The 25,208-nt window shown below is 34.4% G+C and overlaps 1 protein-coding gene across 2 annotated transcripts in view; it reads right to left on the bottom strand.

Moving 5' to 3' along the window:
* Positions 1-25,208, bottom strand: part of LOC143249461 (sodium/calcium exchanger 1-like) — a 104,928-nt gene that overhangs the window by 69,352 nt on the left and 10,368 nt on the right. Inside the window, exons 1-2 of one of the 2 annotated variants that reach the window (XM_076499358.1) lie at positions 10,037-10,175; positions 1,722-3,773 (exon numbers count right to left, since the gene is read on the bottom strand). In XM_076499358.1, coding sequence (XP_076355473.1) covers positions 1,722-3,433 — 1,712 coding nt within the window. In that variant the 5' untranslated portion in view covers positions 3,434-3,773; positions 10,037-10,175. Of the gene's footprint in view, positions 1-1,721; positions 3,774-10,036; positions 10,176-25,208 lie in introns of those variants that run through there. The other variant, XM_076499357.1, reaches the window with a different exon arrangement.

The raw sequence follows: 25,208 nt of genomic DNA, 5'->3' as shown, positions 1-25,208 counted from the left end.
CCGTTCTTGGTAAACTTTCCTGATCTAACAACCGATTACTAGGCAACTCGACTTGCAATCAGCAGGTCGCATCAGATTAAGGCAAATGTGACGAAGGAGCTGGAGGACATTAGAAAAGCAGCGTACCAGGACTGTTTCAACAAGTGGAAACACCGTTGGGATAAGTGTGTGCGTTGGGGAAGAGAGTACTTTGAAGGGGTCCCAGACCTGTAACTTCTAAATAAAGTACATTTTGTTTTATGACGTCAGTCCGCGTATTTTTTAACAGCCCTCGTATATTCGCTATTGCTTATTTTCTAACCTTTAAAATAAACACGGCTAAGATAATAGTGAATTGAGTGAAATAAAAGAGAAAATGTATAACTCACGGAAACCTAAAAATATTTACCTAACTAAGATCACGAAGTCAATATAATATTTGTTTCTGATGAAGTTTTATTGCATTTAAAGTTGAAAATGTTACTAGACGGCAACACGAAATATCTCGGTAATTAATACTAACAATCTAAACAGTTTAATTTTGAATTTCGCGCAAGATTACACGAGGGGCTATCTGCGCTAGCTGTCTCTAATTTAGTAACGTAAGACTAGAGAGAAAGCAGCTAGTAATCACCATCTACCGCCAACTCTTGGGCTACTCTTTTACCAACGAATAGTGGAATTGACTGTAGCATTATAACACCCTCAATGCTGAAAGGGCGAGCATGTTTGTTGTGACGGGGATTCGAATCAGTGACCTTCGAATTACGAGTCGAGTGCCTTTACCATTTGGCCATGCTGGGCCAAGAAATTGATCAGACATAATTCTATAATGCAGGTAATGTGACGTGTATCGGCCTGCTTAGGTAAAAATGAAACCTCTTTGGTTACTTTCTGTCTTTATATCTAAATACCACGTGGACGTTTCTTATAAATTTTGCGCAAAGCTACACGAGAGCAATCTGAGCTAGCCGTCTTTAATTTTATAGTGTAAGGCTAGAGGGAAGGCAGTTAGTCATCACCACCTACCACCAACTCTTAGGCTACTCTTTTACCAACGAATAGTGGGATTGTCCGTTACTTTATAACGCCCCCACGGCTGAAGATGCAAGCAAGTTTGATGTGACGGGGATTAGAACCAACCATGTAAACGTAAAGTTAAAGAAAAATATGCTTTAACTTTTCATTTTTCAATCTCTCTGTCGAAAGACAAAAATATTGCAAGAAACAAACACTGCAAATATGTGTAAATCACAAACATATTTTGTTCTTCATTAAATTAGAAGCACGACCTATTTAAGTTTCTGGTGTGTTACAAAAAACATGCAATAACAGTGAGTCATATTTGTTATTCTATCACTGTAGAAGTAATACCACAAGCTTTCCTTGTGTATGAAAAATAAAATCAATTTGAAACTTTTTTCGAGAAGTATTTATTCTATTGTATCATAAAAACTTCTATATATGACCTTTTCTACTGTGTTCTTACTATAAGAACCATAGTTAAAACAATCTCTATTTCAATTTTTTTTCTCATCAGGTAAACAAATTCTGTACAAACATATAATACTCCACACGTGCACTTGTCTTGTTTAAATGCGTTTTAGTGAATAAACCCAACTAAATATGAATTAAACTATCTGAAAAAAAATTAAAATATGCAAGATAAACAAAAACAAAATGTTGTACATATTCAAGTGCCTAGAACAGTAATTAACAAAATACGATACAAAACTACTTACGTGAGCTCGTTGTTTTCGAAGATAATTTCACCCTCAATGCTTTCATAGTCAACTTCAGCCTTCGCAGTGCCATTTAGAGTCCTAAAAGGGACCACCACTCGTCCTCTTGCTCCATTATAACGATTAACTGGGATACTGCACGTGCCGGAAGACTCGGTTGTCTCGTAATGAGTTTCGTTGAAAGCGAAGACACCGCTATGGTCATCGTCCAATATCATTACCGTTGCTATAGAGGGAGTTACCAACTGTAAAGATGGACGTTGTCCCAGTCTTAGACCACCATCAGATCCCAAATAACGAGGGTTGCTGAGACGAACGTAAAAGTGTTCGTCTTCTTCAAAAATGTCATCATCAATTATCGAGATGAATATCTGTTTATGTACTTCTCCTGGCCGGAAGACAAGTGTACCTTCCACTGGCTCGTAGTCGGAACCAGCCTCTGCAGTACCGTCTTCTGTATGGAAGTCCACGCAAACTGTCTGACTGTGGTTTCCTTCTCTAGAAATAGTTAGCGCAAACTCCCCAACATTCTCCATTACAGTGTAATGGCCCGGGTTGAAACAAATGCGGACTGTGTCGTCCTTCATTACTACTACTTCTTCTTCAATAGGTTTTTTCTTTACCTCGTGTTTTTCTATCTTTCGTTTCATAAAATTGCTTCCCCCCGTAAGTTTCTTTGTTGCTTGTAAACGGTAAAATGCTCTGCTCTTGGGTCCTTTGTTGAGAATTTCTTCTCTCGCCATCATTTCTAATTCTTCCATGCTGCAGGCAGGATTTTTCCGCCGGAGTTCACGAAGAATTTGAATGTATTTCCTTCTATGTTCCTCAAACTCCCGAATTTCCTCGTTCTCTTCCTCATCAAAAACTTTGAATCCTCCATCAGCTATATGGTTAGCTTTATAAGAAATCCCCATCTCCACGTTCTCTCCCTCTCCACCGACAATAATCCCTCTTCGATTCATCCTATACTTTTTGGGAAGAAACTTAAAAATCAAAAGTCTTCGGTCGGCGATGTATGCGGTTAGGACGATAACTGGAAAAAAAATGAACGTGGTCAAGCCCTCCCAAACTTCGATCACACCATAAGATGACCACGTCAAAATCAAATACAGCCAGACGTATGCAAAAATACTCCAAATCATAGTGACAAAGAAGACTGGTAAATGTTTTATCCGCCTGCTTTCGTTGTTGGGAATTGTATAAACACATAAACCTATGATAACGAACATATTAAAAGCTGCACTACCAACAATGGTTCCAGGTCCCAGCTCTCCCGCCTGAAAATCTTGTCCATAAACTTCAATAATTGAGAGAAGGATTTCTGGTGCAGATGACCCAAGAGCCATTAAGGTCAAGTTGGAAACTGTTTCGTTCCATATGCGTACACTAATTGTATGTTTTTCTCCATTAGGTTTTTTTATTACTACATCTTTCTCTTTGGATGTAATGACTTCAATAGATGCCATAAACCGGTCGGCAATGATAGAAATCCCAACAAACATGTAGCACAGACCAACGAAATAAACAAGTCCTCTGGCAATGATGTCTCCAGTACTGAGATTATGATTGGGCATCCATAATGGAATTATTATTCCATTTTTACACTTGGTGGAGTTATCTGCTTCTGCTGGGAGTATAAAAACGACAAAAGAAATTACAATTAACCAACTCAAAGTAGGTAACCTTGTGGTACAATACTCTGATGGTAACATGTTGACCTCACTGAAAGAAATGTGGAGGGTAACAGTATATCAAAACTGGTATTAGTCTAAACATTTTGACGAACAAAGTAATGGCCAGCGTTCTTCTAATCCACACAAACTAGAAATCAATGCCAGTGTTTACTTTTTTCTAAATTATTTTTTTAATTACTGGATAAACTTGATCCGTTTTAATCGTTGTTTTTTCTCTAATATAAATAAATCTTGGTTATAGGATGTTTTTCTACAGATGGATTCTTATACATCTTCTAGGTTGACTTCCGATACATTCGCACGCAAACGTCCAACAGATAAGAGTTACTGTTGGGTTTTCAAGTCATCTTTTCGTCCCCTAGCATAGAGAGAAAACAAAATGAGAACAGCAGTATTTAATTTCAAAACTTTCTAGAAAGTGATTTATGAAATATATATATATATATATATATATATATATCTTTTCTGTGTGCAATAACCTTGATAAGGTTAAAGAATTAGAGCAGTATCGTTTTGACATCTATACGATGAACTATCAGAACAGAAGATAGCTATAATCTATGGTTCTGTTTGAGATAATGTGGTGATTCCTCATAGCGTGATCTTTAACACAAGTAATTATTTGTACTTCTTCTTGACCCTAAACCTCATCCAGTTTACCCATTCAAAACAATAACTTATCACTCAAGTGCTTGTCGCTCTCAGAAAACCATGTACACGAAAAGTGGGAGGTTTTTTAATCTAACCAATAATCCCCTGTCAATGCAACGACCAGATCTTTAATTCCACCAGAAACATTTCAGCGCAAACAAAAGAATATCTTACTAGCTTCCGAGATAAACAAAGAAAGGATTTTGCTTACGTGAGGACCTGATACTTATGTTTTGATACACGGTTAGTGATAACCAATCGCAGTTTAATCGGACGTCACAAAAGTGAGACACTTAACGATGTTTCGCAACAGAATGGGAGAGCAGCATATACAGTTAATATTATACGCATGCAGGTGCATGTTTTAAACATAATATAGGTACAAATACGATACATACATTCCGTTTCTTGCAAATAGTTATTCTCGTACATTTGACCAATGAATGAATGAACATACATTCAAAACAAATATGGCGCCGCTTACTTAACTCTTATTCAAACTGTTCTCTCTCTTGATTATTTAAAGCATTATATCCTTGTCCTGAAGAATAACCTAAAACACTGAATTCAAACAATAATAATATTGATAAAAACTTTATAGTAATAGGAAACTCGTGACCTATGACCCATATTTACAGAACAACTATAATTGAAATTTAATTCCTGAAGTACTATATTGGTTTGTTTCAGTTTAACAATCATTGCCGCTGTAAAGTAAACTTAATTTCTTTAACCAAATTACAAATGATAATTAGTAGGCCTACTTATTTACGTGTTCTAATGTAAATCGATGGTTATTTTGGGGCCCGCTATCGGGGACTTCCTGCAAAACGTTTTCGCGAAATACCTTAGTTCCCTAAAACTAGATGAAAAGTTTTACCTTTGTACAAACCTTGGGCTAGATACTATTTGTTTAGTACATCTTAATAGGTTGGCGAGTCCAGCAGTTTAGGAGAGAGGGTTTTGGAAATTACTGGTTTCCCCAAAGGGTGGGGACAAAACTTTTACCTCTGTGCAAACCTCCAAATCGACACGATTCGTTTGGTATTATTGTGACAAGCAATTTATGAGGAGTTACGCGACACACATACACCAAAAAATAATATTGCGCAAATGTACGTGCCAACAGTTTTAGTATTTTGTACCCATGTTGGTAATCAAAGAGTTAATATGAAAAATTCGCTTATGTTGGTAATCAAAGAGTTAATATGAAAAATTCGCTTATGCAGAAAAATGGCTACTGATTAGAAATGTTTTAAATAAAATTACTACAGAAAGAAACCGCTTCTAAACGTATTTTAATGGTATTGTTTAAACGTATGTATTCAATAAAATGTTGTCTTTTTATACACTTCATCATATTGATGGCGATATTAGGAAGTATATAAGTGTTTCATTTTTCGTAATTTTTGCTATCGGCTGTCACAAAATAAAATTACAAAGTTTATAAAGCTTTGTAAAATATTGTTTTTTGTTCTGTTTTACTTAATGTTGCGCAACGCTACACGAGGGATATCTGCACAAGCCGTCCCTAATTTAGCAGTGTAAGACTAGAGGAACCACAGCAAGTCATCACCACCCACCGTCAATTCTTGGGCTACTCTTTAACCAACGAATAGTAGAATTGACTGTGACATTATAACGCCACACGGCTGTAAGGGCAAGAATATTTGGAGTGAAAGGAATTCGTGCCCGTGACCCTCAGATTGCAAGTTAACACTCCTACGAAAAGTGGGGCCTAATAGGCCCCAGAGCAACTTGAAAGGTTATTAATATTAGGCTAATAATTTTGTATTTAAATGAAATTGCCATTTAAATCCATTAATGAATGGATTAACGAGATTCCCACTGTCCCTATCTACTATCTATCGAAACCACAGCCAGGGGAACGGGCTTGGAAAAATCAGGACTAGAAACGTCTTTTCGTAGGAGTGTTAAGCGCCCTAACCACAAAAAATGTTGAAAATAGGTAACCTCGTTCGTTGTTGAAGAAAAACTTAAGTAAGATGAACTATTTAATCCTAAAAACTAAATGCTAGTTAGTAATATGAACTTTGAGCTGACAACAAATTAGTGGAAAACTTAAAAGACTACAAGAAAAAAGAACTAGTTGAATACGTAAATTTCTAAACTTTATCACTACTACAGAGAATCGAGATGACTATATGGACACGATATTGGATCCACTCTGCATTATCACAGTCAAAGTTTACACGTCAAGTCATGCTTTAACTTACAGATCTGGTACTGACAACAGTCCTACATTGTAGTTTTTATTTAAAAATATTCCGTCGTAAGGCTGTCATATCTGAATTCTCCACACGTTCATGCTTGCTTAAATAATTCATTTATTATATGAAGACAACGCTTTCCCAAGGGTTATTTATCAGTTAGATTGGAAATAATCCCACAGACGTTGCGTCAGGCGACTTAAGAGCAAGGTATTTCTTTGGAAGTACATTAATATCCAATTCGTCCTTCAGTTACTTAATGTATACGACGATTCAACGAAAGTTATGACTGGACGTCATACCTTTTGTTCCTTTTCTCAGGCGAATATTTCTTAATCATGTGATCTGTGACATGTGAAGAGCTTTCTAGTAGCCTTTGTGTTCGTGGATTCTCACCAGTTACAAGATGCCGCTTATGACATCTGAGGTATAACTTATTGCAGGTTCCAGATGGTCCCAGAGCTCTAATTTGGTCCACATTCCTTTGTTTTCCAATGCCATTAATCACAAGGGATATCTCCAACTTGTAAGTTATAAATTCTCGAACTGTGTGTGTTCTTCTTATAGCAAAGTCACATCAGGCTATGAGTTGGGTCCACCGCGGGGAATCAAACCCCTGATTTTAGCGTTGTAAATTCGAATACTTATCGCTGTCCCAGCGGGGAACTTCCCGATATAAATACATTTTTTCATGGGAGTAATACGCATTAAAAAAAGGCCATAACATATCTTTTTCAAAGAGCGATAAAAATTGTGTCATTATAGAACGCACGCGACACTAAACAATGTCACAATATAATTCTGATACATATTCCAGCGCAAATGTATATTGGCTGCAGTTGTCACGTGAATTATCGACTTGCTATTCAAAATCGTTTTAATATAAAATAATTAATCATGTATAAAAAGTTAAAATTCTCAGTTGAAAGGCGTTTTGAATAAAATGTTATGTGTGATGAAGGTCTGAATTATGTATTGTTAGCTTTAGGCAAAAAATGTTTGATGTTTGTAGTGATGACGTCAGTGAGTATACTTTCAGTGTAGATTTATACACACACAATAGCACACAAGTAAATATTCAAATTCATCAAGACAGAGCCTTTTTTACTTACGGTAAAAATAAATATATATGCAAAAACGGCTCGTTTGGGTTGAGAAAATATTTTACATAGAAGAGCGAACAACGTTTCGACCTTCTACGGTCATCGTCAGGTTCACAAAGAAAGAGGTAACTGACCGGAAGCTGACCACATGTTTGAAAGGGGTTGTGTAACTGAGTGTCGGAATGTAGAGGGTGGTGTTAGATGTTTGAATATATAATTTTATTTATTTTATTTTATTAATATAGGTATAAAGGCGTTCCTTTATATTGGTTTATTTTGGGTTTAAGTTGTTGTATAAGTAAGGCTTCTTTAATTTTGCGTTTGTTTATGTTTGTTTCTTTATTTAGTATTTGAGTGTTTTCTATGGTTATGTTGTGTTTATTTGACTTGCAGTGTTCGAAAACGTGTGAAGGTGACTTTTTATGTTCTTTGAATCTGGTTTCCATTTTTCTACTTGTTTCTCCAATATAGAAGTCGTAGCAGTTATCACATTGTATTTTACAAATAATGTTGGTGTGGTGTTTGTCAGTGTAGTTTTTACATAGTATAGACCTCAGTTTTGTGCCTGGTTTTTGAATAAATTTGGTATTAACTGGAATGTGATATTTTGTTACTATATATATCTCACCGATCAAAAAACCACGAAACCATATACTGCTGTATACCATATATTCCTGACATCAGCAGACAAATAACCAACATTTGGCAAAAACTAGTAACAAAATATGACATTCCAGTTAATACCAAATTTATTCAAAAACCAGGCACAAAACTGAGGTCTATATAATGTAAAAACTACACTGACAAACACCACACCAACATTATTTATAAAATACAATGTGATAACTGCCACGACTTCTATATTGGAGAAACAAGTAGAAAAATGGAAACCAGATTCAAAGAACATAAAAAGTCACCTTCACACGTTTTCGAACACTGCAAGTCAAATAAACACAACATAACCATAGAAAACACTCAAATACTAAATAAAGAAACAAACATAAGCAAACGCAAAATTAAAGAAGCCTTACTTATACAACAACTTAAACCCAAAATAAACCAATATAAAGGAACGCCTTTATACCTATATTAATATAATAAAATAAAATAAAATTGTATATTCAAACATCTAATACCGCCCTCTACATTCCGATACTCAGTTACACAACCCCTTTCAAACATGTGGTCAGCTTTCGGTCAGTTACCTCTTTCTTTGTGAACCTGACGATGACCGAAGAAGGTCGAAACGTTGTTCGCTCTTCTGTGTAAAATATTTTCTCAAACCAAACGAGCCGTTTTTGCATATATATTTCTCTACAAGTGGATTTTCTCGACATCACTGATTACGGTAAAAATAAGCTTTTACGGTGATTTTAATTGTTTCTATATACGGGTTATACAACACTTTACTATAAGACAGAAAAGCAATATGCACGATCCAAGTTTTGTAAAAACATTGTCTTGAGGAAGACCTAGAAGTGCTGAGACAACGTATTAGCAAAATGCAACATCTCTGCTTCGCTTATGTTACGCGTATTATACCAAATACAACAAATTATTCATATGGTCAACCGTTACTCTGTTTCGTGAAATTAAGGTAGCACAGTCTACACTGGAGTTCAAGTATAGTTAGTAAAAAGACAAACAGCTAGGAACGAGTGAAATTTATTATCATTCTTTCCTCGACGTTTCGCCTTATGGCCTTTAAGATACTCCCTATTGAACACAAGTGTATGTTTACCAAACGCAGTTGGTTTATATCTGTATTTGAACTTGTTTTCATTCAACTGATAGCTCTATCGCCAGGTTATCCATCATTCTACTGCATTATTTATTTATCTGCCTCTTTATGATATAGGCTATAGGTTCTCTCTTGCAGACTAAGTTTTCTTACATTAATACTCCTAATAATTCACTTGTCAGCCAGTCAGTAACAAATTCCTCATTCAATTAGATCGGTAGATGCCCATTCATCTAGTCTTACACCCATTTAACTTCCTGAGCACTGAGTACGAGCAACACTTACAACATTTGCAGTGCCAAGAACGACAACGGTGCCACCTTCTTCACCAATTAGAGAGAACCTCATAATCAACTGATGTGTACTTACTGTTAGATACGATAAAAATAAAGTACACTGGGCAATCAAAAACGTGACACACATTCGCAAAGATAAACATGCTGAATCCACTAGAAGATTTTCTATATCTTTTCTATGGAAACCTACAGATAACTGATACACAAAGATATCCCATTGTAGAAAAAACAGACAAAACAACTACTGTCACGTCAACCTTTTTAACATAACATGCAAAATAAACAAACAATAATTAACACATTGGTTTTGAAGTATACCAAATAAATAGATGTAATTTAAAAAGACGCAATTTTATTCCGAAGGTCGTCTAGATTTGGAAATTTATCAAAAACTTGTTTTCAAACAAATATTTTCTATTTAAGTTATTTGACATGAGAATAAATACTGGTCTCTCAGGTTCTCTGCTACCTGACATTTGTTCAAGCGATGAAGTAGAAATGTTTTGTCAGTTCTTTAATAGGAATTCTTCTGTTGTCCGTAAGCTTACATTCTCTAAAGAGCTAACTTGAAGATTTAAGTATGAAATTTTAGAACTCACATTCATAGGGGCAGATTTCTTCAGTCCGTTTGCACCTCTCTTTGTTAACCTGAAGATGACATAAGAAGGTCGAAACGTTGTTCTGTACTTTAATTTAATTAAAGCTTTAATACACATATAAGCCATCTTTAGAATACATTTTAACTTCAAGTGGGTTTCTCGTCGTTATGAAAAATGACTTCTGTAGTCCGCGAGACAACTTAAAAGTAGATAACTCCTACTGATTATTTCATTAATTTCCTGGAATTTTCTGAAAGCTTACTTAATAAATGATATATTTAATCCGCTTCAGCAGGGATGCGAGTTTTGTAAGCTACTTCAGCAGAAATGCAGAGGTGGATGGCTTCTGCTAGATTTTAAAACGATAGTGTAGGTGATAATACCGGATAGCTTTCTCCCACGTCATTGTGTTCAAGTTCAATAATGGTGTTTGACATACACGTTTAAAGGCATCTGCACACAATGCTGGGAATAACTTCGAATACGAAAAGCACAGTGAACAAAAAAATATTTACTCACAGTAACTGTTTAACGCCTTAACTGGTACTGTCCTGCTTGTAGTTTTCATTCTTACTGGCTGCCGAGTTAAGGGGCTTTCCTAAAACGACTGCACACGACAGATATAAAAATAACTCATATATTCCCCGAATTCAGATATACCAGAATTCAACGCTTCATACATCGCCTGCTCCAAATTACATTTATAAAAGAAGGAACTAATATCAGTATATGCAAGTGCGCCATCCCTAGAAATAAGCCTTCCCAGCAGAGTCAGACCCAGTTTCTAGTTGATGGTATATGTAATCTGTACCTGAATAAAAGATTAATGTTTATTTGTGACCTTTAGACATTAGGCTAACACGAATTTCATACTACACGCAGAACGTCAACACAAGTGTTTAGAAGAACTACGTCAATAAACCTAAAGATATGTTCTACTGGTGTTCAAATATGCATCAGTTAATATGATCGTGTACAAATAATATTCACACATGATCTATCACAGTTAGATTCATAAATTTGGTAAAATACACAAAACCATGTTGGTTGGCTAGTGTTTGTAGCTACATTACGGTATTTTCTACCCTTTTCTTCAAATTCTGCTCTATAAAATATATAAAAAAAAAGCTCCAAACCAATGAAGTTTTAAGAAAGGATTTCTACAACATTTAATGATTTTACTATTATATATTTATTTTAACATCTACGCTTGTTTCAGTTTGATGCATATAACGTATATTGTTTTCTATATTTTTAGAAGATTCTCGAGAGTAAGACTCAACAATATATGTTTTACGAAAACACTAGTGTGTCTTCGAATACTGTTGAGCCTTCAAGAATATCCCTTTAAGGTTTATAAATCGACTCGCCTAGAGACAGCAATACAATACTGTTTAGTCGTTACAGCCAATATACTATAAGCCTCGGAAGCTATAGTTATGATTAACGCTAATTAATCGGAAAACTATAGATATTTGATCACGAACGTTTATAGATTTCGAATATTACAAATCGTCCAGCTTTAAATAACTAACTTTCAACGTTAGTATTTCTTCCAAGCTGTTATAGAAATTCAGCATATAAAAACAATTCACGTTTGAAGAATAGAACTAGCTAGCATTTTGGCCAGGAAGAAATGGATATGTGTGGCAACATAAGAGTACCTGGACTGTCGATAGAATATTCGGTTATAGGCCAGGTAGGAGATTGAGTACAGTTTCCAGGTTTCTAAAGCTCTTGTATGTAGATCAATATTTGTAATAACTATTTGTAATTACTCTTATTATATAGTTTTTATATTAAAATATGTTAGAATTAAGAAAGTAAATTGCGTGTATCAATCTTGTTGGAAAATATTATAAATTTGATATCTATTGACATTTAATTAACTTCTAAATTAAAATTAAAATGTCCGGCTGTTTGAAATCTTAATACGTAGGTGACACGTCCGAGATAAATTATAATGCGTAACACACAGTATAATTTTTGTGTTCTTTATTGGCCAGTTCTAACATAATGTAACACAGGGACTACAATAGATAGCATGCTAGAAGGAGTCAACCCGTCTTGAACATCATCAAATATGGCAAATGTGGGTAGCGTTAAAACGTTTGGGAAAAGAAAAGTTTTCAACAAATCAGTATTCATGTTATGATCTAATTAAGCCATTCTATTTTGTATTTCACTAACGATGTGAGTTTAATCACAAATGTTAAAACTCACTTTTAGTTTTCTTTAGTATACATGTTTACACTATTTTGACATAATTACTAGTTAGCGTCTCAAAGTCCTTTCTGCGTAGTAGTAGTCACGAATTGATATTTATAGTATGCTTATAATACAGTACCTAGGTAACATAATGCAAAGTGCATTTCTACATAAAAGACAAATTACCTGGCAAAATTAAGGTTTAGAAAACTAATAACGAAATATAAATACGATTACATACTAAACTACTAAGGTGTAATTATTTATTACAAACTTCTATAGAGATATGTCAAATAACTAGAGAACTATGGTGAAACATGTTTAATAGTAAATTCATTAAACGTTTCATATTTATGTATCAAGCTGGTTAGTCTTCTTTATTCGTTCAGTCTTCTGTGAACAGGAAATATACGAAAAGCGGCCTTATTGGAAAACTAATTTAAAGGGTAACCAATTGTTAGTTGCCTCTCATCAGTAAGTTGCGTTTTTGTTCGTTTCATGATATCAGATTCATGTACAAGTATGTTAAAAAAAGCATGACACACAAACTAACAAGATAACAACACACACGAATTTTTGTGTTGCTAGCCAAATATTATCCATATTAAATATATTCAAATGCGGAAAAAACAAATATTTTGTCAGTATTGTATCACTGGCGACGGAAAGTTTCAATTTGAGTGTGTGGCTGAATGGTGACACTGAATATTCGAGGAACTTTAATATGTTGAAACAGCGACAAATGTACAAATGTGTCTGTTCCTTATTCAAACGAGCACTTAATTACCGGATCTAAAGTGGCCTATCGGTTCCGCCGCCTGTGATGTGTAATTGTCTATTTGTAGACAGATAACTTATGTGCAAAAAAAAAAAAGAGGAAGTTTATTAAACAAGGCATGCAGACTCAACGAGATTACGTATTTTAAAATGCTTACATATAATTCTGCTATATGTTTCAACGTTGTTGGGAATGACTTGCAAACTCAATTTTACATCGAATAAGCAACAAATTCTTGCAAAACCAAATTTACGTAATTATCTGAGAATATCTGAAATCAAACACCTTTTGTCGCAATTCCTACTGTTACAAATACGTCATGTTACCTTAAATGGAAATCATTAAGTAGTCTTTAATGTTCTAGACACTTCGAGAAGGATACTTGATAAAATGTGAACCGATAATATACACTAGTTTAAGTATGGACCTGTACATGTAATGGCCGTGTTCTTCTGTAGTTTTGTTTCACGTTAACTATATATCTATAAAAATAAACGTATGCTTGCAAATGTCACGTGTTAAAATATTTACGACTAAGAAACTTTCGTGATATCTTGTTCGAATTATAAAATAAACAAAATAAAAAAATGAAATTGAAGTCTATTTGATCAAAGTCCACAACTAAGAGATGTACTTCAATTTCTTGTCTAAGTACTTAATGTATAATAAAATCAGACGTTTGAACAGCATCTCAGCAAGTTACGCAATAGATATCTGTACTATTTGTGCCTAATTTTTAAAATGACGGATAAGAGAGAAAGCAACTAGTCAGCAGTAACGATCACAAACTTTGAGGTTTCCCTAATCAAATAAATGGATTTGACTGTTACTCTTATAACCTATCCTGGCCCCAAAGTACGGAGCGCAATTCTGCAACAATTGGATCGAGCCTCCGATTTGTTGTCCGGCTCGCGAGCTACTGAGTCACGCCCAACCTTTCAATTATTCTAAACAAATGTATAGAGAACTAAGTGCGTGTGTGCGTGCATGCGCGAGCGCTTACACACGATCATTGCTTTAAGAAAACATTCAGTTATGATTTATGATCATACATGAGCCTTTCATCAGCCGTCAAAAGCGATATTTTTTAACTGATGACTATTTGCTATGCAGAATATATATATATATCCTATGTCTCAGTTTTGGAAACAAAACAGTAAAGATAAAACATTAATAAAACCAGAATAGCGAGTGTCGAGTGAAATCAGTCATATTGGCAAGAAAGCGATATTTTTTTCAATAATTAGTTTCACTTTTGATAACTCAACCAGACTAGACTATTCAAGTACGTAGCTTTGAACAACTATCTGTTCGATATATTTTTATTTACTGAACAGCTGAGAAAGTTGTGAAATCACAGTGGAAAAAAGTAACATGGTTCTATACAAACAGTGATTAATTGTGGACTTCTCAGAAGTCCTCGGGTTCTGAATAAACTTCAAATATTTGAAATAAATGTAACAATATAGTAAAAAGCAGGTGATGAAAAACCAGAAAGTTCACAGACTTGTGCGCTATTAGCTTGTGCCATATGATTTAGGGAATATTTTCAAGACGAGTTTTCTGTTAAGAACAAACAAATACAACGGATATCGAAACACGCTTTTCAGTGTTATAAGCTACTGAGCTACTGGGGGCCTCACAATGAGAGAAGAATGATTATGGACTCTTGTAAACACCGACACTTATGGATGTGGGCCTGGGCGTTGGTGAAGACGTTTCAAGTAACTTCCGTAGCCTGTAACATTCAGAAGATTCGGTAGTTTTAAGGCTGATGGAGTCCATACTCTGTCGTTGTCTCATCAATTACACGTATTTCTATAAAGTGATTTTATTATCAGTGGATGAGTTGTTGCTATTTGTAGTTTTCTTTCAATTTGCGCCATAAAACACTAAACCTACCAAACTTTCAACATACAAAACAGTTGTTTTTAGTAAATAAACACCGTGAAATTTTAAAGCTAGTTAGAAAAGAATAAACTAAAGTAATTGAAAATGATTTTCATGTGTTTAAACAAAAGTTATATCTGAAGATGTGTGATCTTTTGACCAAAGTGTGTACCAAGAACAGAAATTAAAATAATTAAGTGGCTACAACACGAAATCTATACGAATACTCTTAAAGCTTAACACACGGCATCCAACCCAGAACCTACTGGTATACACATCTCTACCACATGAGATGAAACAACGAAGAAAATAAGATATTTGTTACGGTTGTTATGTATTATGATTAATCCCGGAAGAGTTTCCAATTTATTAAGCTACGTATTAAGATATCAAATAGCCGGATATTTGAATTTAGAAATTAATAAAGTGTTAATATGTATTAACTTTACGACATTTCCAACAAGACTGACACACACGACTTTCTTTTTTAACACAAATATTTTAATATACAAATAACAATACAATGTATAAAAATGATTATTACAAATATTGGTTTATATACAAGTTTTACAAACTTACAAAAAATAGTGTGTTTATCTGGTCTGGAACTGAATCCTTTATCGAAGTTTATGGAGAGCAAATTAATTCTTCGTTGATACACCTACACACTTCACTTGACAACTAACTAGCTTGAAGCATCGTTAAGTTTTCACCGACGACAATATCTAAATATTCTCGTAGAAATAGTAACGTCCAAGGTAACTCATTGTTTGTTTGTTTTTGAATTTCGCGCAAAGCTACTCGAGGGCTATCTGCGCTAGCCGTCCCTAACTTAGCAGTGTAAGACCAGAGGGAAAGCAGCTAGTCATTACCACCCACCACCAACTCTTGGGCTACTCTTTTACCAACGAATAGTGGGATTGACCGTCACATTATTACGCCCCCAAGGCTGAAAGGGCGAGCATGTGTGGTGCGACCCTCGGATTACGAGTCGAACGTCTTAACACACTTGGCCATGCCGGGCCCGTAATTCATTGAAGTTGAACGGTTTCTAGTGTTCAGAATCTATAAATGTTCCTGATAAAGTTTTGTAGTTTTCCGATTAATAATTGTTAATCACAACTATAAATTTCGAGGCTTATAGTAAATCAACCAGACGAGTATTTAGGTAGGGGCTAGAGGTGGCTCAGTCACAGGGCCCATGGTCTTAATCGGGACCCATTGATAATTTTATTTTATGTAAAATTTCACGGGATTTAGGGCCCACACAACTTTAAATCTGCCACTGATACCGGCTGTAGCTGACCAATAATATTAATTCTGTCTCTTGGCGCGTTGGTTTATGTAGTTTAAGGCGAGATTCTAGAACGTCCAACAACATTCAAAAACACGCTAACGTTTTCGTAAAACAAATATTGTTAATTTTTACTCTCAAGAATGCGATACAAATTTAGAGAACAGGCGGGACTTGTGCTATACACATTCAACAATATACGTCACGTACACATAAAAAATTATACTGAAACAAACGTAGGTATTAAATTAAATGTATGACAGTAATTCCGTAACTACACATAGGTTCAAAATATACCAGAACACTAGAGTTATCGAAAACTTCAACTGTACTCTGCTTTTCAAAGATTAGAAAGTTTAACTCTCAATGTTTGTTGTTGATAAGCCTAAAGTTACACAATGGGTTATTTCTGCTGTGTCCACCACAGATATCAAAAACAGTTATCAGCTTTCGGACTTTCCGCTGAGCATCTGATTAATTCGGTAACGTGGTTAAATCCACTGTTTTCACTAATAGCAATTCCATTTTATAACAGGTATTTTGGAATATTACCTAATATAGTAACATAGTGTAACATTTCGTAAAAATAGCACAAAGATACTTGAGGTAATGGAAGAATTATCAAATATAGTATGAATAAAATGGACTTTATGCTTTAAACACGAAATGCCATCTTGTGAAAAGAGAATTACATTGTTTATGGAACATCTAATCAATCTCAAGTCTACTCCATCCATTAAGTAGGACAACTCTTGACCGGTCATTAAGCCTGTAGAGTAATAAACTTTTAAAAGCCTAAATTAATCGTTGTGTTCTTTGTTTTTTTGTTGTTTTTTTCGTATAGAACATTTCAGATGTTTAATATACAAACTTCAAGCAGCCAGGAATAGCTTTTCGATTTGACAAATAACTTTAGCTTTCGTATTTTGTAAAATATGAATTTTAAACATTGCTGGATTTGCTATTTCCGAAAACAATCTCTGTAGTGTGTCAACTTTTGTTTTCAGTTTTACTTTGTTTTCTGAGAAATACACCATAAAAACATTTCGTGATCAACTACAACCACTGAAGCTCATAAAACACGATATTAGATCTATTGACTATTTCTGGTCACCAAGTGGTAAAAATACAGATTTTAATTTTTCCTAAGACTATTTCAAAACTTCGTTAACATACGCATGTTTCACGAAAAATATATTATTGCAAAACCAAAGAATACAAGCCTGTATATATAGTTAATATCACAGGATGGCTTTTATTTAGTTTTAATTACACTCAAGTTTTCATTTTGCTGTTTCTTAAACAAAGAGTGAAAATAACTATTACACAAACTAGTTAACTTAGTAAAAGCAACCAATACAAATTTGTGGCAGTATGTAAAAAAGTAAATTTAAAAAAAACGCTACGTAAAGGCAATGATTACTGAAGGTCATGGTGATGTGGGGGTCATTAAACTTCATCTCTTCAACTACAATTTTACAAATCAGTACTCTGAAAATCGATGTAATTCAATACAGAATTAATGTACAAAAATGAGCAATTTACATAGACCACTCAATTCAAAGTTTTCAAGCTAAGTACAAACTTTGTAATTTAATCTTACTTCCATATTCCCATAATTTTAGAATACTTGAATTTCAAACAAAACTTTCATGTACTATCAAAGCCTTCGAACATTAATAAGAAAAGGTTCTAGCCTATGAACGCTAAAAGAGTTTTTACTAAGCATGTCTTAAATGTTTTAAAAACAGCACTTCAAGGGGAATTGCAGCGTGTTAATATTTACACAAAACTTTACAGGTCTTTCAAAAAGACCCAAATAAACAGCATATGCCAGCATTGTGTTACTACTCTATAGATCAACATCAGTGAGGTTTAAATTTAAGAAGTACTGTAAAAAATGACAGATTGATACACAATGGAACATTTCGGCAAGGATACAAGTAGCGTTATTTTGCAATAAGGTGAAAGATTTGGTTAATACTGTACAGCACAACCACTTGTAAAGTAATAATCATATGAAAATGTACGTTATGAAAATTAGTATAATATACACGGTGGCCAGGAAGTCAGCTATCTTCCCCAACATACACTTAAACCATCTTCAGAGTAATTATGATTTGCAACACCTAATCTCTTTGTTCATTTGTCAACCTGAAGGCCATTCTTTTCTATTGTTTACTCTTACATTAATTAGAAAGTAATCAAATTTAAAAAGATATTAGTACACTGATTTCGAGCAACTAGCTTTATACATCCCTGTAATAAAATAGTCCTTTGAAAAACTAGCAGTATGACATGCAAATGTTAGAATGCTATTTCACTGACACACAATGTTAAAACAAGTCTTCCACTGGTAAAGAGTTTGGTGGATAATCAGGTTCTAATATTTATTGAATATCAGTTTCATGTATTGAACACAAATTAGCAGTTTAAAATTTTATCAGTAGAAAATAACAAATCCGTCACGATTTGACAAATCGCAGTTTTCTGTTAAAATTTTCGAAGCAGTTCTTTAATATCTAGACTTTAAAAGTAACATAATTAAATAATGAAGTTATTCGACTTTGAAATACGTTAGAATTATTTCCTCAACACATTGGTTTGTTTTGAATTTCGCGCAAAACTACACGAGGGCTATCTGCGCTAGCCGTCCCTAATTTTGCAATGCAACTCTCGGGCTACTCTTTTACCAACGAATAGTGGAATTGACCATCACATTATAACGCCCCCATGGTTGAAAAAGCGATCATGTTTGATGGGACGGGGATTTGAACCCAGGACCATCAGATTACGAGTCGAGTGTGTTAACCACCTGGCCACGTCGGGCCACCACACAACACACTGAAATACAATAAACAAGCAAAAGGCTTTTACAATCTACTACAAACTCAGAAGGTATATACACTTATAATAATTTACGTTTCTTAAATTCAGGATATTTTAGTAAATATTACACTTCCGATAATTTAGTTTCTTCTTTTTTAAAAAGAACTCAACTTTAATTTGTTCCGATGTTGTTTTTTACTTGTTTTTGTAAGAAAACACTAATTGTGTCAAAACCATATCAGGTATACTCCATTAACTTTTTCTATGTAGCCTAGTGTCGGGCGATTTTAATTAATAATTACAGAATTTTACTTACGTATGGAGAGTCACCAGTGATAAACTGGACATCCAGAGAAATAAATTATTTTCCACGTTTGCTTTTCTTTCCCTCTCACATCGATTCTGTGTTAAACTATATAACCGAGTTAAAATCTTACACGAAGAAAATTTTCAATTTTATTACAACTAGGTATTTATATTTTTTGTGAATGTAATAAAATGGCCCAGCATAGCCAGATGGTTAAGGAACTCGACTCGTAGTACGAGGGGGGAGGTTATAATGTGACTATAGTCCCACTATTCGTTGGTAAAAGAGTAGCCCAAGAGTTGGCGGTGGGTGATGAAGACTAGCTGCCTTCCCTCTAGACTTACATTGCTAAATTAGGGACGGCTGGCGCAGATAGCTTTCGAGTGGCTTTGCGCAATATTCAAAAAACAAACAAACAAACATGTAATAAAGCTAGGCCTACATACCAAGAAAGTCTAGCAACTTTATTGGAATATAATACTACCTTTGAATAATAAATTTTGAACCAGGCATGCTGACTTCAGATTAAAACTTTAGTACTGTACTTCGTGAATTGTAACTGTCCGAACTGAGGTTAAACAAAGATGTCCAGAAGACAGGCGAACAACCAAACAAATCTAGTCTACTTGAATCATCCTACACTACAAAAATACGATATTTTTACACCAGAAATAACTTGAAAGAAAACGTTCTCACCACCACTACCACCACCACGACACTAACCATCAATATACAAGACGAACACCATCTCCTCCAACAATATCCCCCTAACTGCAGTGTAGCAGAGGCCAAACAATTACTTTTCTTATTCCCATGCTCTCAGAAATATCACACTACGAAAATTTTGGAAAACCCTACTTGCGTATATCAAAGCAGATGTATCATAGTTTACAAGATGGTAGGTTAATGGTGTGTAAGCACCAATGTTTATAAAAAAGCCAGACATTTTTGTTGTTCAGAGATGGGTCCAGAATGAAAAATTATATAACCCTAAACGACAGGAACTTGCAGTTCTGGACTAAGTTGCATATTAAATTGTTTCTGTTTAGCAAATATTTTCTTTGTTGACAGTGATGATTCGAGCCTTACCAATTTTTAATTCCAAGATGGAGGATTGCATTTAAATCTACAAGAAAGCTTACCCACCAAAGCTTTGTCCGAAGTCTAGTCATGGTATATTACCTGACTATACAACAGGTTTTTACGCCCATGAAACATTTTTAATTACTGGAATGCACGCAAAATTATACGAAGGCTATGTGCACTAAACTGGGACGTAAAAATCAAATCAACCACATGAGGTAAATCAAGTTTCATATCTAGCACAGTACAGCACAGTTGTGTAATAAAAAATAGAACATTTTTATACTGCGTTGATAATATTAAGATTCTTAAACGATTCCACTATAAATATATACATTTACAGATATAATTGAAGGATGACTATTCAAACAAAAAACTATGTGCAATATTTTTTTCTAAAATGTTAACACAGGTTATAATCGAATGCATCGAGTGTTCGTTGAGTATTGGTTAATTAACCTAAGCGGTAGCACCTACAATAATTTGAACTGGACACACTGTAACTTGTGTGAATCGGTTCCCTCTCCAAAGTTATGGTTTAGACGCTGAAAGACAGCGTATGATTAGAAACCAATAAACATGAAATTTAGATAAAAAAAAAGCTAATGAGAGGAACGTGGAGAAAACCATTAGAGTTATCGTGATTACTTTTATCACAAATATCACTGCACAACAATTTTTTTTAAGTTTTGCTTCCTGAAAAGTTTTTGCTGATTGTGACAGGTACCTGGTGGTATGCACAAATATAGTTTTGGTTTTGCTTCATCACGTAGGAACTCTGAGAAATAGACAGCTAACTGTTTACCGGCAATAACGTATTTAATTACGTTTATGTTTCTAATACGCTATTAAGTTCAACATAATTAAAAGTGTTTTGCTCCTGATTTTCGTTTGTATTCAATGTCCAGTGCATCACGTTGCAGTGCCCAACAGTAGTCAGCAAACATTGACGGATTCCAGTTGCCCTGATATCGTTTTTCCATTGTAGCAATGTCCTGGTGAAACTGAAGATTTCGATGAAACGGTACGTGATGGGCAGATTTGGATGTGATTTTCGTGATCAGCAGCCAAAATTCTATAAGGAACACCAAAGTGTTCAAGAAGCAAAAACTTTGTTGTGCAGTGTATTTAATGCTTTAGGTTCTCATGCGCTTATAATAAACTATAAAATTTGTAGCCAGAAAATAATAATTGTCAAAAACTTTGAATATTAAATGTTGTGTAAAAGTAGATGTAACACGAACTGCAATGTGTTTCACGAGCCGAACCTAATATCTACAGCTCATTCTATGTTAATAAAATTTGATCTAAAAAGGATATTTGCAAATTATGTATATCGAAGAAAAAACGTGATGTAATAACAATATAATAGTAAGAGTACAGTAAAAAACATGTAATAATAAATACCCGCATCAATGTAGCATTGCAACGGTTCTGCGGAAACACTGAAAGTAAAATTTAATAGCATAACAACAAAGAAAGTTAAAAACTGCGTTGATAATTTTCGTTTAGTAGTGATATATAGTATTTTGCTTTTTGTGGAATTTTGCGCAAAGCTACATGAAGGCTATCTGCCCTAACCGTCCTTAATTTTGCAGTGTGAGACTACAGGGAAGGCAGTTAGTCATCACCACCCACCACCAACTCTTGGGCTACTCTTTTACGAACGAATAGTAGGATTGACCGTTACATTGTAACGCCTCCAGAGCTGAAAGGGCGAGCATGTTTGGTATGACGGGGATGCGAACTCACGACCCTCAGATTACGAGTCGCAAGCCTTAACCCACCTGGCAATGCCGGGCCGATTTTCTAAGACAAACTGACAAACCTCAAGGTTTGTAGCGCCCCACTGCGGCTCAGTGGCAAGTCTGAGAGCTTAATAACGCTAAGAATCAGATTTCGACATACGAAGTTGGCAGAACAAAAGTAGCCCGTTATGTACAGGGTGGCCCGTAAGTCCCTACCCATCCATATATCTTACGTATTCAGTGTATCTGTGTGCTGTCCCTCATTCTCGCTGCATAATATTATGCGATGCCATATTCTGCGAGACATTTTCCTCAACATAGCAGGGGTTATTGTTCCAAATGCCGCGGTAACAGCTGCCTTCTACTCATCATTAGTATTATAACGTTGTTGAGACACAATGTGGATGGGTAGGGACTTACGGGCCACCCTGTAGATTGATGAATATCAACGAACAAACAATTATTTTTCCAGCCTTGTTGATCATACTATTAAGCGTTTCCAAGTTCCTTGGGGCTAGTATTAATTCCGTAATAATGCTTTAGTCCAGATCAAAAAGTAAGTCAGGTTTTCACGAACTTTAGTAGAAGCATTTACGAAATTTATTAATCTGAAAACACATCATAACGTGCCGCTAAACACTTCCTATTTATTGTTGTATGACAGCACATCACATGTTGGTTGGCTTACTATAACTTTTAGTATCCGACAGGTTTTAATAGTATAGGAATAACCAGTACACAATATAATTTGAATCTAATAGAAGTCGCATACGATCAGTGATATCAACCTATGTTTTTAACGCCTTATTTTTGGTATGTATCATGCCGATAAACTAACACCCATCTTAACACGTAAACTTAAATCAGTAACAATCCATTACAGTTCTTCCTAACTATGTTTATAACGAATCGATTTCTTACCTTGACATTGTTTAATATCAACATCGATTTTAAGTCAAAGATCACCTCGAGAATCAACCTTAAGTTTTATGAACGCTTTGTGTGTTTCGGGAAGCAGTCTAGTAATGACGTATCAGAAAAGCCTAAAACTGCACACGTGTAAAATGTTTCCAGAAATATTTCTAACTGCTCGTAACAACGAAGACATTTTTGTCTTACGATCTGGCATTCTTCTCCGATAGAAAGAAAAACAAAACAAAAAAAATTCCAAAACATATCAGTTTTTGAGCATTCGTCAGAACTCAGCATCCAGTTAATATTTTCCAGAAAGTAGGATATTTTCAACACATACTGGGTAACAATTATCGAAAACGATATTTATAATCAGGTTCAGATTAACCTGTTAACACTAGAATAAGTCTTTGGACTTTATTTGGTTAAGCAAAAAGCAAACTGATGCAAAAAACAAAGGTACTACTAAAGTTTGATAAAGTCTAAAATACGAAAGCAAATGGTTTAAGTCATTAAAAAAATAATAATTAGGCAGCTTGTCAACCAAATGATCTTTCCGATTCAAGTCGATTAGCCGAAAGTTTATCCACTTATTTCTTTCTCTTTTAAGTTAAAAGAGCTGTTTTAACAATCACTTTTTAACCATTGATCACACGACTGTCACGTGTGATTTTGTAACTCCATGATCAATACCTCACTCAGATCGACATTTAAGTCCTCGTGTGTTTGGTCTTTGACGTAAGTTGCTCCCAGTTGTACATCTCCAAGAGAGATCTAGTCTGCTACTAACTGAACGTTAAGGTTTAAACAAGAAAACCACTAACTACGTCATGCATGTATGATATCCGATTTTCAGTTAATATTCAGTATAGCGCAGACAAAGTTTTTCACTTCGGTTATTTAATTTAATAATAATTAAAATACTGTAGATTTATCGCTTAACTAAAATAATGTTGAACTGAAAGGTTTAAAATTTTAATACCAAAATACTGAGAATATTTTTCGAATAATCTATAATAATGTCGATATTTTCCATTCCCTATTCCTTTTTCTTCGTTGTTCAGCAACGAAAAAAATATTTAACACTTTGCAAATTCTGTTCCTTAGAAACTGATTATTTTCATTAGAAACGACGAAAAAAATTCATTATTAATATGTAATGATATTTCAAATTTTAATTTATTTGTGAAATGCATACTTCAAAAAACGTGTTCTGTGAACTATTAAATTCCATATTTAAAGATATACGTAACTAGTTTTAAATAATAATTTAATTTTGATAAGTTTCTTACAGGTTTTAAACTGAAAAAGCCTATACAGAAAAAAACAAAAACGGTACATAGTACTAATTCTACACAAATTCCAATTAATATGAATGTTTAGGCTTACTTCAAAAATATTATCATCATAATTTTGCCGGATATTTATGTTTTGTAAAATAAGGAGTGCATGATAATGTTGTAGAAAAGAATGAGGACTAATCAAATTTACGAAACTAATAAACATTTGATATCAAGTAATGTTCAAACAGTGAAAGTAATCATTAAAATAACGGCCAACACTGACAGCGTTACCTCTTTAAAAACAAACTTTGAGCTTGTAAAGGATTGAGGCAAAAATTACGTTAACGGTTACTATAATGCGAGGTCGCTGCTCTAATCCGTAGAGAGTTCGTAATCATAACACTAAATTGTAATAGCTTGAACTTTGAAAGTTCAACAGGTGAAATGTTCTGATAGAGGTATGATAGAGGCGACAGTAAGTGTATCATTACAACCAGTAAATGAAATCCTCGATTTTTAGTTGTTCATTTAGTTACGCCCAGAATACTTAAGTATTTTCCATAAATTGTTTATTCGAACTAATACTAAATCAACGGGGAAACCAACATTTGGACTTTACCGTTACAAAAGAGGAACGTCAATGAGAAATTTTATCGGAAAGAGAAACATATATATATTGTGATGTTGAAGTAAAACATCAAAAACAACTATGATTTACAATGCGGAAGTAATACGATGTCACTTATTTATTGACGTTATGAAAGAAGATAACCAAGTTGATGTCGTTCAATGGTTTACACACCAAAACGCAATCCAATAAATATAAATCATATAACGATT

This window comes from Tachypleus tridentatus, chromosome 4, assembly GCF_004210375.1.
Source record: "Tachypleus tridentatus isolate NWPU-2018 chromosome 4, ASM421037v1, whole genome shotgun sequence".
NCBI lineage: Eukaryota > Metazoa > Arthropoda > Merostomata > Xiphosura > Limulidae > Tachypleus > Tachypleus tridentatus.
The sequence above is the reverse complement of the archived record's forward strand: the minus strand, read 5'-3'. Positions and strand labels throughout refer to the sequence as shown.